The sequence below is a fragment of the Pan troglodytes genome, chromosome 4, assembly GCF_028858775.2.
Source record: "Pan troglodytes isolate AG18354 chromosome 4, NHGRI_mPanTro3-v2.0_pri, whole genome shotgun sequence".
Lineage (NCBI taxonomy): Eukaryota > Metazoa > Chordata > Mammalia > Primates > Hominidae > Pan > Pan troglodytes.
Genome location: NC_072402.2, coordinates 94,474,690 through 94,488,481, shown reverse-complemented (window position 1 = coordinate 94,488,481; position 13,792 = coordinate 94,474,690). Strand labels below are relative to the sequence as shown.

Genomic DNA, 13,792 nt, shown 5'->3' with positions numbered 1-13,792 from the left:
CTAACACAATGCTACAGAAACAGAAAAGCCCAGAATTCTTGCTAATTTAACTGAAGTTTAATTTTGACATCTTTGACTGATCCAACCACTCAGTCTTGGTCTCCTTCCCTTCTCTTATGGACTGGGAGTTAGGTAATAAAAATGAGCCAAAGATTCTCAAAGTTCTGCAGAGGTAGACATGGGCTGGTCTTGCTGCCAGAGCTGGTTAGTACTTTGGGTCTTTCTAGAATATTTGGTGTTAGGCCTAGATAATTCAGCTACATCTGTAGTGCTTCTCTGTGGCTGCTCAGTTTATAATTCAGGTCTTGCTCGGACCCCTAGTCCCAAGGACACCTTTTCCTTTGTCTTTCTGTTAAAAGTCTCTTCAACTTTGAGCTTCCATTGGGCCTATACTATTTTCTCTAGACTGTAAAGTCTCTTTCTACCTTTAATCATCTTCTTCACCGATGTTCAAATCCAGTTATTGGGGCTTGGTCTCTTTGTTGGTCAGGATGTCAGCTGCCTGCTTTCTCCTGAATTTGGCATCACTTCTGATGAGCATAAGCTAATTCATTTTTCCATCAGGGAAAAAGCTATCATTGATTTCTCATGAATATCTCTTATTTGGGAGATATTCCTATTTTCAGCTCAATGAAGAACCAAACCTTTCTAGTCTCTAGAATCTAGTCACTTCTGTAATTTCTTCCCAATTATCCACTCACCAGTTATTTTTTTGACATATGTCTCCTTCCCTGCCTCAAGAACACAGACTATGCCAATCCTAAGATTATAATAGTAGAAATATCTTCAATGTGCAGTAACATTAGTGTGGCAGATGTAATCTAAGTTGCCCCCATGATCCTTGCCTCCTGGTATTCATTCTCTTGCATAATTTCCTTTCTTTTAGTGTGAGAGAAACCTGTGACTTGCTTCTAACCCATAGGATATGGCAAGGAACTAGTCATATCTTACAGCAGCCTCCAGAAAACAGTCAGCAAAACACTGAGGTTCTCAATCCGATAGTCAATAAGGAACTGAATGCTGGAACAATGATGTGAGCTTGGAAGCAGATCCTTCCCTTCTACTGGGCCTCAGGTGAGACTGCAGCTCCAGTCATTATCTTGATTGCAGCCCACAGAAGCTACCAACCCACAGAAACTGTGAGTTAATAAATGTGTTGTTTTAAGTTGATATGTTTGTATTATTGATATACAATAATAGATAACTAATAAAATTAACAATAAGAGACACTTTTCCTCCAAAGGAAGGAAATGGGCCATTTTCTTAGACAAGATAGTAAAAAGTGACAAGGAAAACTTCCTAAACAAATACCATAACAGTTGGATTCACTAAAAAAAATTATAACACGAGAACACATATTTGAAATGATTTAGCTCTTTATGGCTTGACCTGTAAGGCTATCTTCTAGAATTTCTTTTAGCTAGATATAACAGAAGGCTGACTACAGTTTGTTAAACGAGTAAGGTAAGGTGTTTATCTTCCTCGTGTATGAAGATGCCTTATGCAGGCAGTCCAGGGCTTGTGAGGCAGTGCCAAGATGTCACTGTGGATGGGGTTCCTTCTGTCTTCCTATTCTAGCATCCTTAGTGAGTGGATTTCGTCTTCATGGTTGTAAGATGCCTGCTGCATCTCCAGGCATCTGTTACAGGACAGTGAGTGAAGAACAAAGGTGGATTCCGGCTGATTCTCTACTTTTTTAAAAAGGCTTTTCTGGATATTTCTACCAAGAAACTTCTACCTACATCTGAATGGGCAAGACAGAATAACAATACGGTCACCTGCAATGGAGTACGTAGGGGAGGCTGGGTATTTTATCTAGGTATTTTGCTGAGGTATGCATAAACAAATCAGGGTCTGTTAGTAAAGAAGGAAAGGTGAGAGGATTTTGGGTGGGCTACTAGGAGTGTCTGCCACCACAGTCATGTAGTTAAATGGGAGTCTCTGCTTGGAAGAACAAAACTTACAGAATAACCCTTGGAGCCAAACAAGTCCAGACTAGTAATCAAAACTTGTTTTTAGTATAGAGGTTTTTTTTTTTTTTGAGACGGAGTCTTGCTCTGTTGCCAGGCTGGAGTGCAGTGGCACAATCTTGGTTCACTGCAACCTCCGCCTCCTGGGTTCAAGGGATTCCCCTGCCTCAGCCTCCCAAGTAGCTGGGACTACAGGCACGTACCACCACGCCAGGCTAATTTTTTGTATTTTAGTAGAGCTAGGGTTTCACCATGTTGGCCAGGACGGTCTCGATCTCCTGACCTCATGATCTGCCTGCCTTGGCCTCCCAAAGTGCTGGGATTGCAGGCGTGAGCCACCGTGCCTGGCCTAGAGGTCATTTTAATTATTTCCCTAAACCTGCCTATTAGACTACTCTTAAAATTTTACAAAGGCTTAGAGATTATCTTGCATTTTAAAATGTTTATGCCTAAACTGTTGCCCTTCTCTTCAATTTGATAGCTAGTATTTCTTTGTCTCAAAGGGCCTCTAAACACTTCATTTGTTCATCCTTTAGACAGCTTTGTAAATAAAACCCAGCGTTCCTCCTATGGTCCAGACAGCTTCTTAAGGACAGATAAAGTCAGCATTCCTAAGCACCAAGGGTAGCCAAGGGAGTGTTGTAGGTTTATAGGGGTAAGATATTGTCTCTTTCTTCCACTTCCCACCACTTAGTTCAAACCCATAAGTTTAAATGAGATAAGGAGAACTGTCCCTTAGGAAGGGTTGGGAAAGAAAAAAAAGAAAGGCTGTGGTGGCCTGAAGACCACTTGAGTCATTTCTTCCATAATCACAATCTAATTTTCCAATAAATTGCAAGCATTCCTAGAACCACAGACTTCACTTAAGCCAAACTCTGTCAATTTCACACTGCCATGTATGGATGAGCATAAATGAGTTTCTCTTTTCAGGCCCCAATTGTATATACTTTACAGAACTTCACTGAGAAAGTTATTCGTTTCTTTCCTTTTCTCCTTTGTATCATAGCTCATTTAATTTCAATATAATAAAATCCATTAACCTTCTAGAAACTAAGGTTTTAAAAAGTTATTTTTCCCATGTTTAGTTATTGCAACAGATATTCATTATAGCTAAGGGAAGACAATTATTTGGTAGCATAACACCATGGTCCCTCAAAAAATAACAATAAACAAATCTACATATTTTTCATCCCAATATTTTTATCATTCCCTTAGGCATATGCAAAGATCATGTTCACTCCTGGCTGGATAATTCATTCTTTCTTTGTGAAGTAGCTGTGGCAGAGGGAGCCATAAATAAAATAAAGCCTCCTAAACAAACGTTTGCTTTAATCTGTTCATATTGACAATATCTAGTAAATTCTGATATTTCAAACAACTCACCATAACGGGTATAGATCTGGGTTTTTAAGAAATTGACATGATTTATCCAGACACATTTGTGGGTTTTCTTTGAAACAGTAGAGCTTTACTGACTATGACCATTGCATTTTAAAGAAATTTCATTGCTTTCTCTTGTGTGTCATAGATAATTTTTATATAACTGAATTGTGATTCTCCAGTAGATAAATGGACAAGAAACGTAAACATATAATTCTCAAAAGAGAAAACACAAAGCAAAAACGGCTAATTAACATATGTTCAGTGCATATGTTCGGTCTCATTAGTGATGAAAGAAATACAAATTTAAGAAATATGTCATGGTGACTTACCTACTTGTTGACACAAGCAAAGGTAAAAGCAACAGGAATAGAGAAGACTGGCTAGAGAGCAGTTAGATGGGCCTGTCACCTACTGAGGAAGGACGGAGACAGGTGGATTCCCTGGGTTCTGTAAGGCTGCAAGAACTGGAAACCTGCTCAGGTTACCTTAGGCAGCAGTATCTTGTGAAATAAATGCCTGAGGGAGGGAAAATGGGAAACATGTGATCAGTCCTCGTGGCACCTAGAATGTTCTTCAGGATCCACGGTTCTAGAAGTTCAAGGGCAGCTGTGGTCACTCAACTTGCTTGAGTTGTTCCTACAGAATCTGGCATACATTGCTCGCTCCCATGGTGCTCTGTTGTATGGTAATACAGGACTCTCTCTGAAGACTGACTCCAACTGGCTAAATCAAAAAGGAAAGCATTGGTCCTCTTGAATGGAAGGTCTAAGGACAGGATTTGCTCAGGACAGCTGGAGCTGAGGGCTTTAGTGGAGGTATTCTCTGTCTCTGTCAGCCCTGCTGTCCTTTGAACTGGCTTCACTTTAAAGCAGGCTTTTTCCATGTGGTGGCCCCTGGTAGGTCACTTCACATCTCTAATCCTGTTTCCTCATTCTAGAAAAATGGAGCTACTAGCCATCTGCATAAGTACAATGTAAGGATCCCATGAGATAGACTATATGTAAATGCTTTCAAGCTGCCACATTTCAGAGGACTTTATTGTTTGATATGAGCTCAGTGGCCTGTTTTGGAACAGTCTTCAACATGGCATCTGTACCGTCTTCCCTGTTTCTGATTATTAATAAGATGGTATTGCTGTTGTTAAGCAAGCCTGCTCTGCAACTTGGCACAGAGGGGGGAAAAAGTCATTGTCTTTATCAAGAATATCAAGAATGAGGGGCATTATTATTTTTTTTAAAATTGGCATTTTAAAAAATTAAGTTCTAAGGCCCTGGGAGCCTATGGAAGAGTCTCAAGGACCACAATGTGTGTGGAAGGGCCGGATAGCAGTGGGCAAGGCTGACTGGGTGGAGCTGCCCTGTTTAATAAGAGCAGGCCTGCCTTTGTCTGTTTTCTACACCATGATTCTGGATGAGATTTTACATCAAAAAGGAGAGTGGTAATATGATTAAAATAGGAGCAGCTTTGGCAGCAAAACAGAAGAAATGAGCCAAACGCTGACATTAATTGACTAAAAGCTAATGAAAGCAGAACTGAATCAATCAATTACAGCAAAATTGAACATCACTTGACAATATCTAGAATTCAATATTTTTTAAGTAGATCAGTAATAGCTCAAAGTGGTATGTATTTCATTGGCCTAGTCCTGAAATTCTCCTCATTCCTCTGGCTCACCTCTGAGACTAAGGACACTGAGAAGCCTCTGCAATGGATGGGCTCAACCGGCCAACCAGCCCTCCTACACTATATGGTACACAATATTAGTGTTTACCAACCCCTCCTTGTTCTGGCCAATGCAATGTGAGTAGAAGTAGTGTGTGTTTTCTCTTTGACTCTGAGCAAGTTGCCGACCTGTCTCATTTTTCTCATCTATAAAGCATAATATCTACATTACAGGGTTGCTGAAAAGATCAAATTATAAACACACACATGCACGCATAGCTAGCATTTAACAGTATCTAACAGTTGGTAGGGAATCAATAAACCTAGGTACCCTTTCTCTCTGTTCCCTTCCTTCTAACCATTTCTAAGCTTGGTAATTTGCTGTTTTGATCTCACAGGCTCTAGAACTAGGACTCCTTAAAGTCCTTACTCCAAGGTCTGCGTCCTCTACATCCCTGCTAGGGCTTTGAAACTAGAAGTGAATGCTGCCAAATCCTCTGACTTATCGCTCTTTGTAGTGCACTTCAACTCTAAAGACGAAATCACGGCCAGGGCGACAGGCTAAAGTCTGAGTCAGGGTGAGCTTTTGGGGAAACGGCGTGGAGCGGGTGGTGGTGTCAGCTCTCTCCTTGCCTACACTTCAGCTCCTTTCTGCCCACATCCATTCAGGGCATTGCCCTGTTTGTCTCCTCAGCTGTCTTCTGTATTAACCTCCAGCCTGTTGGGTGCATTCAGTTCTGCCAGCTGGACTTTCAATATGTATTAAAAAAGACACACAAACAAAAAACAAAAACAAAAACAAAAAAACTTTACTAGAAGCCAAAGGAAAACCATCATATTCAAAAATATAAATATAAAAGCAAAGAAATGCATACATTTACTGGACAAAGAGGTCTCATCTTGAGTAAACTGGGAGCACTCCGAGATGTCTGGAGGTCTTGGAGGCTACACGCTATCCATTGCTACCTCCTGTCAAATTCTGAACATGCAGAAATTACCAGATCTCAAAGTCCTCATTTCTTGTTGAATTTTAGTGAAAAAAACTTCCCTGGATCCCACCGTAGTTGAGTCTTGGAACAGGGTGTTAATCTTTATATTATAAAATGTCCTTGACTAGAGAGAATAGGCAGTATGAAACATTATATTTTTAAAAAGGAAACATAATATTGAAAAAAAAAGAGAAATACTGTTGCAGTGACTTGGAATCCCCAGTTCTCAAAGGGAAGAAGGCCAATAAAGAAGTGGGAGAATGAAGTCTGAGAACCGCGTGAAAAGGGTCCTGTTCCCACTAGGACCATGGTCCACTCACCAAATTATCAGAGATGTTTGAACCAGAGCAACTCCATCTTGAATAGGAGCTGGGTAAAATAAGGCTGAGACCTACTGGGCTACACTCCCAGGAGGTTAGACATTCTAAGTCACAGAATGAGATAGAAGGTAGGCACAAGATACAGGTCATAAAGACCTTGCTGATAAAACAGGCTGCAGTAAGGAAGCTGGCCAAAACCCACCAAAACCAGGATGGTAATGAGAGTGTCCTCTGGTCGTCACTGCTACGGTCTCACCAGCTCCATGACAGTTTACAAATGCCATTGCAAGGTCGGGAAGCTACCCTATATGGTCTAAAAAGGGGAGGCATGAATAATTTCCCCCGTTTAGCATATAATCAAGAAATAACCCTAAAAATGGACAACCAACAGCCCTTGGGGGTGCTCTGCCTATGAGTAGCCATTCTTTTATTCCTTTAGTTTCTTAATTACTTGCTTTCACTTTAATCCATGGACTCCCCTCAAATTCTTTCTTGCGCAAAATCCAGGAACCCTCTCTTGGGGTCTGGATCGGGACCCCTTTTCGGTAATAAACTTGTAGCATTTGGTGTTTTAATGTTTGTGTTTTCTTGACTTGTTACCTCATTTAGCCTCAACTGTTTAAAGATGGTCTTTTTGGCCATTTTATTCAGCTTTAATTGTTCTAAGGGGAGTGAAGAAATGGTCATTTACTTTGAAAAATCAGAGGGAACGTGTTGATGCGGGAAGCAGCTAATCCTTGGGGTACAGTGGCCCTTGGTAGTGCAGGAAAGTCCTGGGGGCCACCTCTAACCCACCTTCCTCCTCTACAGCATCTCCCACTGTAGTCATTCTCTACCAAAGCCCCAGAAGGTGGGGCACTTTGCCACAACAGAGTACTGGGTTCATGTTTCTTTCTGAGGCGGTCCAAGAGCTCTCAGCCCACTGGCAGTGGCGAGATGACGGACACCCAGCGAGTCCAATGGGCGTCGAACGCGTCTAGGCTTGGTGGACTTGTCAGCGCCTGCCTGGCTTCGGTCCCCAACTTGAGCACCTGCCCTTTCCTGCATGCCCCTAACCCTCGCAACGCTAAACAGCGAAAAAAAAAAAAAAAAGGCAAAAACAAAAAGCATCTCAACACACACACACACACACACAAAGGATACACACACACACACACACACACACACACACAAGGATCCGCGTTCAGAAAGGCGTGCACTTCCTACGCCTGATCCCCCGCATCGCAACCTCGCAGCTTCCCCGGCGTGCAGCGCTCATTTACCAATTCCCTTCCTGGGAGCTGCGGCCTCCCTCGCTCGGCCCCACTCCCGTTTACCCTTTCCCCAGCTCCCGCCTTAGCCAGGGGCTTCCCCGCCTGCCGCTAGGGCTCGGGCCGAAGCGCCGCTCCGCGCCAGCCTGCCGCTCCCCGGGCTCCACTTTCACTTTCGGTCCTGGGGCAGCTAGGCCGGCGGCAGTGGTGGTGGCGGCGGCGCAAGGGTGAGCGCGGCCCCAGAACCCCAGGTACAGCGCGCTCGAGCCGCGGGTAGGGGACTGCGGGCCGGGAGGAGAGCGCGGCACCCGCCCCTTCCCTGCGCCCGTCGAGTGGGGGGCTGAGGGCCTGGGGCACGGGAGGAGGGAGACGGGGCGCGGGAGGAAGGCGACGGGGCGCGAGACAGGGCGCGGGAAGGGCGGGGGGAGTCGCTGGCTAGGCCCGAGTCCGCAGGGTGCCCGGCGGGTTGGCGGCGGGCCCACCCCTGCCGGTCCCTGTCCCTGTCCCTCCGGGCGCGTGGCCGGTGCGCCTGCTTCGCGGGTCTCCCCGCTGTTCCGCCGGCGGGAGCCTCCCTCAGCGCTCCGCCTGGCGCCTGGATGCCTGCCAGTCCTGCAGGCCACCGACGCCCGCGCGAGGCCAAAAGGCGGGGTGGGGCGGGCAGCTGGCTCGGGCTGAGGAGGGCACCTGCCCATAGCTGCTAGAGAAACCCAGAGGCTTTGGGTTAAAGACTCTGGTGGGGTGGGATGCGCGGGCCGTGTGTGTTCTTAAGGTCACTTCCCTCCCTGCTTCTCCTGTTCTTCTGGTCAGCAATTCTCTCTCTCCCCTTCGCTCTGGCTCTGGCTGGGTTTTATTCAGATAAAGCACCTCTGTTGACGCAAATTAAGTTTCCTATCTGGGTGCCTCACTGGCCAGGTGGTCCTACAAAGTTAATTCCATGAGGGGAAGGGGGAGAGCACACACTTCCTCACGCTTTTGGATTTCTTTGTGTAGGCTAGGTTCAGAAAGAAATTATCTGTTTCCTATTAAACACCCAGAGGATTCGCTCTGAACTCAGGACGTGGTCAACAATTAACAAAACAAAACAAAAAACTTGAAAATTGGGCACAGTTGTCTCTTGCCTGAGGATTTTTAATTAGTATAAGTAGCACATTTTCAGGTGCGGCCTGAATAGAAACATTCTAGTACTTTTTTTTTTTTTCAAATTAATCCAGCATTTTTATTATTTACCAACAGTGCTTGTTAATTTCATTGTTCAGGAAATTCTGGAAGAACCTCAATTACTTCTTGATGATCTATTTCATATACTATAGTGCCCCAATAAAAGGAAGGGAGGCAGAGGTTGCAGTGAGCCAAGATCGCGCCACTGCACTCCAGCCTGGGAGACAGAGCGAGACTCCGTCTCAGAAAAAAAAAAAAAGAGGGATCTTGGTGAAGCTGAAAAAGCAGGGAGTTTATACTCACACAGATGTGGATTGCATTCCAACAAGTTGTGTGAACTTAGCAAAGTTACATGAATGGTTCTTTGCTTCAGTTACCCCACCTTGAATGAGAATAATAGGCTGTTAGAGAGAGTGAGCATGTGTAAAGTGCCTGGCACTTTGGAGGAGCTTAGTAAATATTAGTTCTTTTTCCTCCTTGGCTTCTATTCCTTTAAGTGTTAGTGGAGTGTAACTTCAAAGAGAATTGTACTTCTCTTGGGAAGAGCTGCTTATATTGAGTAGACTACTGTTTTTGAGAGCTTTCTTTTTTTTAAACTGCATCCTTTTCAGAAAATTGTTAGTAAAACCAGACCCTAGGAGACCAGCCAGAACCATGAAATGCCATGTTTCAAACTGGAACACTTACTATTGGAAGCAAAGCCAAACAAGAGCTAATTTTTCAGGGGAAGAGCCAAACACACGAACATGATCACAGAATCTTGGATGTAGCCTACAGTTTGGGATTAATAAGAGAATTTATTAGTGAAGCCCTTTATTCACTACATGGAGTTTTTACCAAGCCCCACTCATGCACTGCATCCTCGTTGAGACATAACTGTTTCTCTTTGGACCCCTCATGGACCCAACCCCGCAAAGCCTCTGATCCAAGGTCCCGGTACCAACTCCTTCCGCAGCACATCAGCCTTTCTGTCAGCTCATAACGAGTTGGAATTTCTAGATCTTCTCTGGGGCTGTTGGAGAGGTCTCGGGGACTTTCAGAGTCCTTACATGCTTGAACCTGCCACCTTCACAGAGTCCTCTGGATCCCATCTTGGGGCAGGGGCGATGCTCATTAAGCTGTTGCTGCCAGTAATTCCATATGGAAAGCAAAACACAAGTTCCATTTACTCTCTAGTTCCCCAACTTCAAGGGCAAAAAAATGTTCTCCCTGTTCACACTTCCTGTCTCACCTGGGTGGTGCCTTTTGAACTGGGATTATGAGATTTCCAAGACTCTCTCTAATGTGTAGGTATCCTTTCTGTTTAGCCTCCAGATTGCTCCAGAGGTGAGGAGAAGGGAATTCCCTTGAGCTGTGCATTTGGGAAGGGAGCAAGGAAGTCAGGGGTTAGGGAAGGCACTTCAGCCATTGCCTTGAATTAGTATCCTATCACATAGAGTTGAAGGGGGAAAGCCAGGATTTGGCAAGGATGAGCTTTTCAACCTTGGCTTCTCAGTAAAATCTCTGGACAGTTTTTTTTTTTTTAAAAACCCAAAAACCAGAAATTAAACAATCCGTAAAACCATACCCCGATCTTATCACCATAGGTTCCAGTTTAATTGTTGTCAATAAGGACCCAGGCATCGAAAATTTTAAAAGCTTCCCAGGTTACATTAATATGCAGCCAGAGTTAGGAAACTTGACATCTCAGAGAGGGAGAATTCCATGTACTGTGAACACTTTGAGGGATCCACATTGTAAGCTTGCTACTTTTCCCAACTGGAACACGAGGAGTTTGGGCCAATCACTTGCATTCACCTGGTATGGGCCCCTCTTGGCAAACACCCATTAGAAAGGTGCGTTTGTATAAAAGAAATAAAAACTTATGTTTGATGCTTGGGGCATGGTTTGCCAACTCCCTTAAAATTCACATTGCCTTTTTTTTTTTTTTTTTAAAGACAGAGTCTTGCTCTGTTGCCAGGCTGGAGTGCAGTGGCGCAATCTCAGCTCACTGCAACTCTGCCTCCCAGGTTCAAGCGATTCTCCTGCCTCAGCCTCCCAAGTAATTAGGACTACAGGTGCGCACCACCACACCCAGCTAATTTTTGTATTTTTAGTAGAGACGGGATTTCGCCATGTTGGCCAGGATGGTCTCAATCTGTTGACCTTGTGATCTGCCCACCTCATCCTCCCAAAGTGCTGGGATTACAGGCGTGAGCCACCATGCCTGGCCTAAAATTCACATTGCTTTTATGTCTTTAAAATCAATCCAGGTGATTGATAACGTTTGCCACAAACTACTGGGAAAATTAAGCTCTTTAAGCTCTTCCTGGCTAAATAAATAGGTAATTAACTTTTGGCATGACAATTTGAGGAAGACACTGATGTTATTAAAGGTTACCATTACGTATACTTACAGGGGAAGTGGAGACCTCGTTCTAGTGGTGGCTGCCACTGTGTCAGCATTTGATTTCCAGGGTACTACGGTGGCTTTCTCCAAGGTCCAGTGTCAGTGGGGAGTGGTGCTTGATCAGATGTTCCTCTGATATGGTTCTGGTTTTGCTTCTTTCATGAGCCTGGTTTCCCAAATGTCCTGCAACTCTGTGACCCGTGTAGTGAGCCACTCAGGATCCCCTAATGATTCCTTTTCTGCCTATATCAGCCAGAGCTTGTTCGGTTGCTTTCAACCAAGAACCCTGACAGGTAGAGTTAATTTAAACTTTGAACATCAAATGATGCTTTCTAGTACGTGTTAATGATTGTTGCTAACTGTAAACATCTTTCTTATATGAAACCATAACATAGGGAAGGTCCTTTTACTTTCAGGAAAAGACCTAGTACTTTTGGAAGTTTATGCCTATTTCTGTGAATGCTGGGTGGATACATTCTGAAATTATGCTGTGTCAATAACATTTTAATGACATATATTTTTGCTTTTGTACATTTGTGCCGCTAGGTAGGTAGAGCAAGAAGATGGTGTTTCTGCCCCTCAAATGGTCCCTTGCAACCATGTCATTTCTACTTTCCTCACTGTTGGCTCTCTTAACTGTGTCCACTCCTTCATGGTGTCAGAGCACTGAAGCATCTCCAAAACGTAGTGATGGGACACCATTTCCTTGGAATAAAATACGACTTCCTGAGTACGTCATCCCAGTTCATTATGATCTCTTGATCCATGCAAACCTTACCACGCTGACCTTCTGGGGAACCACGAAAGTAGAAATCACAGCCAGTCAGCCCACCAGCACCATCATCCTGCATAGTCACCACCTGCAGATATCTAGGGCCACCCTCAGGAAGGGAGCTGGAGAGAGGCTATCAGAAGAACCCCTGCAGGTCCTGGAACACCCCCCTCAGGAGCAAATTGCACTGCTGGCTCCCGAGCCCCTCCTTGTCGGGCTCCCGTACACAGTTGTCATTCACTATGCTGGCAATCTTTCGGAGACTTTCCACGGATTTTACAAAAGCACCTACAGAACCAAGGAAGGGGAACTGAGGTATTTTTTTTTCTCTTTTTCTTTTAAACTGCAAGTGCTGCCCATGCTAAATTCATTATTTCAGATTGATTGTCTTTTAAAATTCCCTTTGTTGTTGAACTTTTTCTTCAGTTTTGCTTTTGCATCTTCTTTATAGTGTTAAAAATGGCTTTTTCCCTTGCTTTTTAAATCTCATTTTAAAATTCTATTTTAACCAATTTTCTTTCCCCAAGCTCTATCAGAGTAAATATCTATTTGTTTATTTAGTTCGATTTCTGAGACATAATAAACATGTTTAATTTTCCTGAACTGTGCATTAGTTTCCTAGGGCTGTTGTAACAAAGTACCACAGACTGGGTGGCTATAAACAACAAAATGTATTCTCTCTCAGGTCTGGAGGCTAGAAGTCTGAAATCAAGGTGTCAGCAGGCCCGTGCTCCCTCCAGACTCTGGGCAGAATCCTTCCTTATATCTTCCTAGCATCTAGTGGTGGCCGTGGATCCCTGGTACTCCATGCCTAGCACCTGCGTCATTCTAGTTTCTCCCTCTGTTAGTCGCATGGCCATTCTATTTTCCTATGTCCCAGTCTCCATCTTCTTATAAGGAAACCAGACATACCAGATTAGGGCCCAGCCTGGTGGCCTCTTCTTCACTCCATGATACTTGTAAAGACCCTATGTCCAAATAAGGTCACATGCGCAGATACTACAGGTTAGGGCTTCAGCAAATCCTACTAGCAACATATTAGAGGAAATACTTTTATCTCAGTTAAAACTTTTTTAGAGATCTCTTCTCACCTTGCTTTGGTTCTGTTTTTAAGGAGGAGACTTATTTGGGGGAGATTTTATGCTCAGTTTTAAAATGGAATTTTATTTGTTGGTAGATTATACTAATTTATTTTTCAAATTCCATATTATTTTATCAAGGTAAGAAAGTAAAATTTATTTCACTCATAGCCCCCTGAACTAACCACTACTTCTATTTCACTGGAATATTCTGCCAGACTTCTTTCTGGATATGCATATATATTATTTTATATAAATGGAATTCTTATATTTTCTCTTTTACAAGGAAATTTTTTAACTTAATATGTTGGGAAGATGTTTTATATAAATGACTATTACTAGACATCTTTTTAATGATTTTATTAAAAGACATAGTTGTACATTAATATCTTTAATCCCTCGGGAATGGAAATGAAATTGTTTCCAATTTTTCAGTATCAACAACACTTTGATGAGCATCTTTGTAAATTATTTCTTTAGAATAAATGCCTAGAAGTAAAATTGGTAAGCCAAAGAGCCTATAAATTTTTGATAAACCTTGTCATTTTTTCTTACCCCTCACCAATAGTGTATATTGGCAGTCTTTTTAGAGCAAAAAAGGTCCCCAAATAAATGATCTCTTTTTAATTTACGTAACTTTGATTAAGGAAGTTGAGCAGCTTTTGATATGTTTGTTAATGATTTGTAGGTTCTTCTTTTATGAATTGCCTGTTAATGACCTTTGACTTTGCCTGAGATTCCCTTGGTTGTTGGGGATTTTTTTTTTTTTTTTTTTTTTTTTTTTTTTTTTTGTCGAGACGGAGTCTTGCTCTGTCACCCA

General features: G+C 43.1%; 1 protein-coding gene across 8 annotated transcripts in view; it reads left to right on the top strand.

The window, feature by feature from the left end:
- The first annotated feature begins 1,051 nt into the window (after nt 1-1,051).
- ERAP1 (endoplasmic reticulum aminopeptidase 1) overlaps nt 1,052-13,792 on the top strand; it is a 63,083-nt gene continuing 50,342 nt past the window's right edge. For 3 of the 8 annotated variants that reach the window (XM_063811399.1, XM_063811397.1, XM_063811400.1), the window contains exons 1-2: nt 7,543-7,825; nt 11,668-12,208. In XM_063811399.1, the coding sequence (XP_063667469.1) occupies nt 11,685-12,208 (524 nt within the window). In that variant the 5' untranslated portion in view covers nt 7,543-7,825; nt 11,668-11,684. Of the gene's footprint in view, nt 1,140-7,491; nt 7,826-11,667; nt 12,209-13,792 lie in introns of those variants that run through there. The other 5 variants (XM_063811402.1, XM_063811401.1, XM_063811398.1 and 2 more) reach the window with 4 other exon arrangements.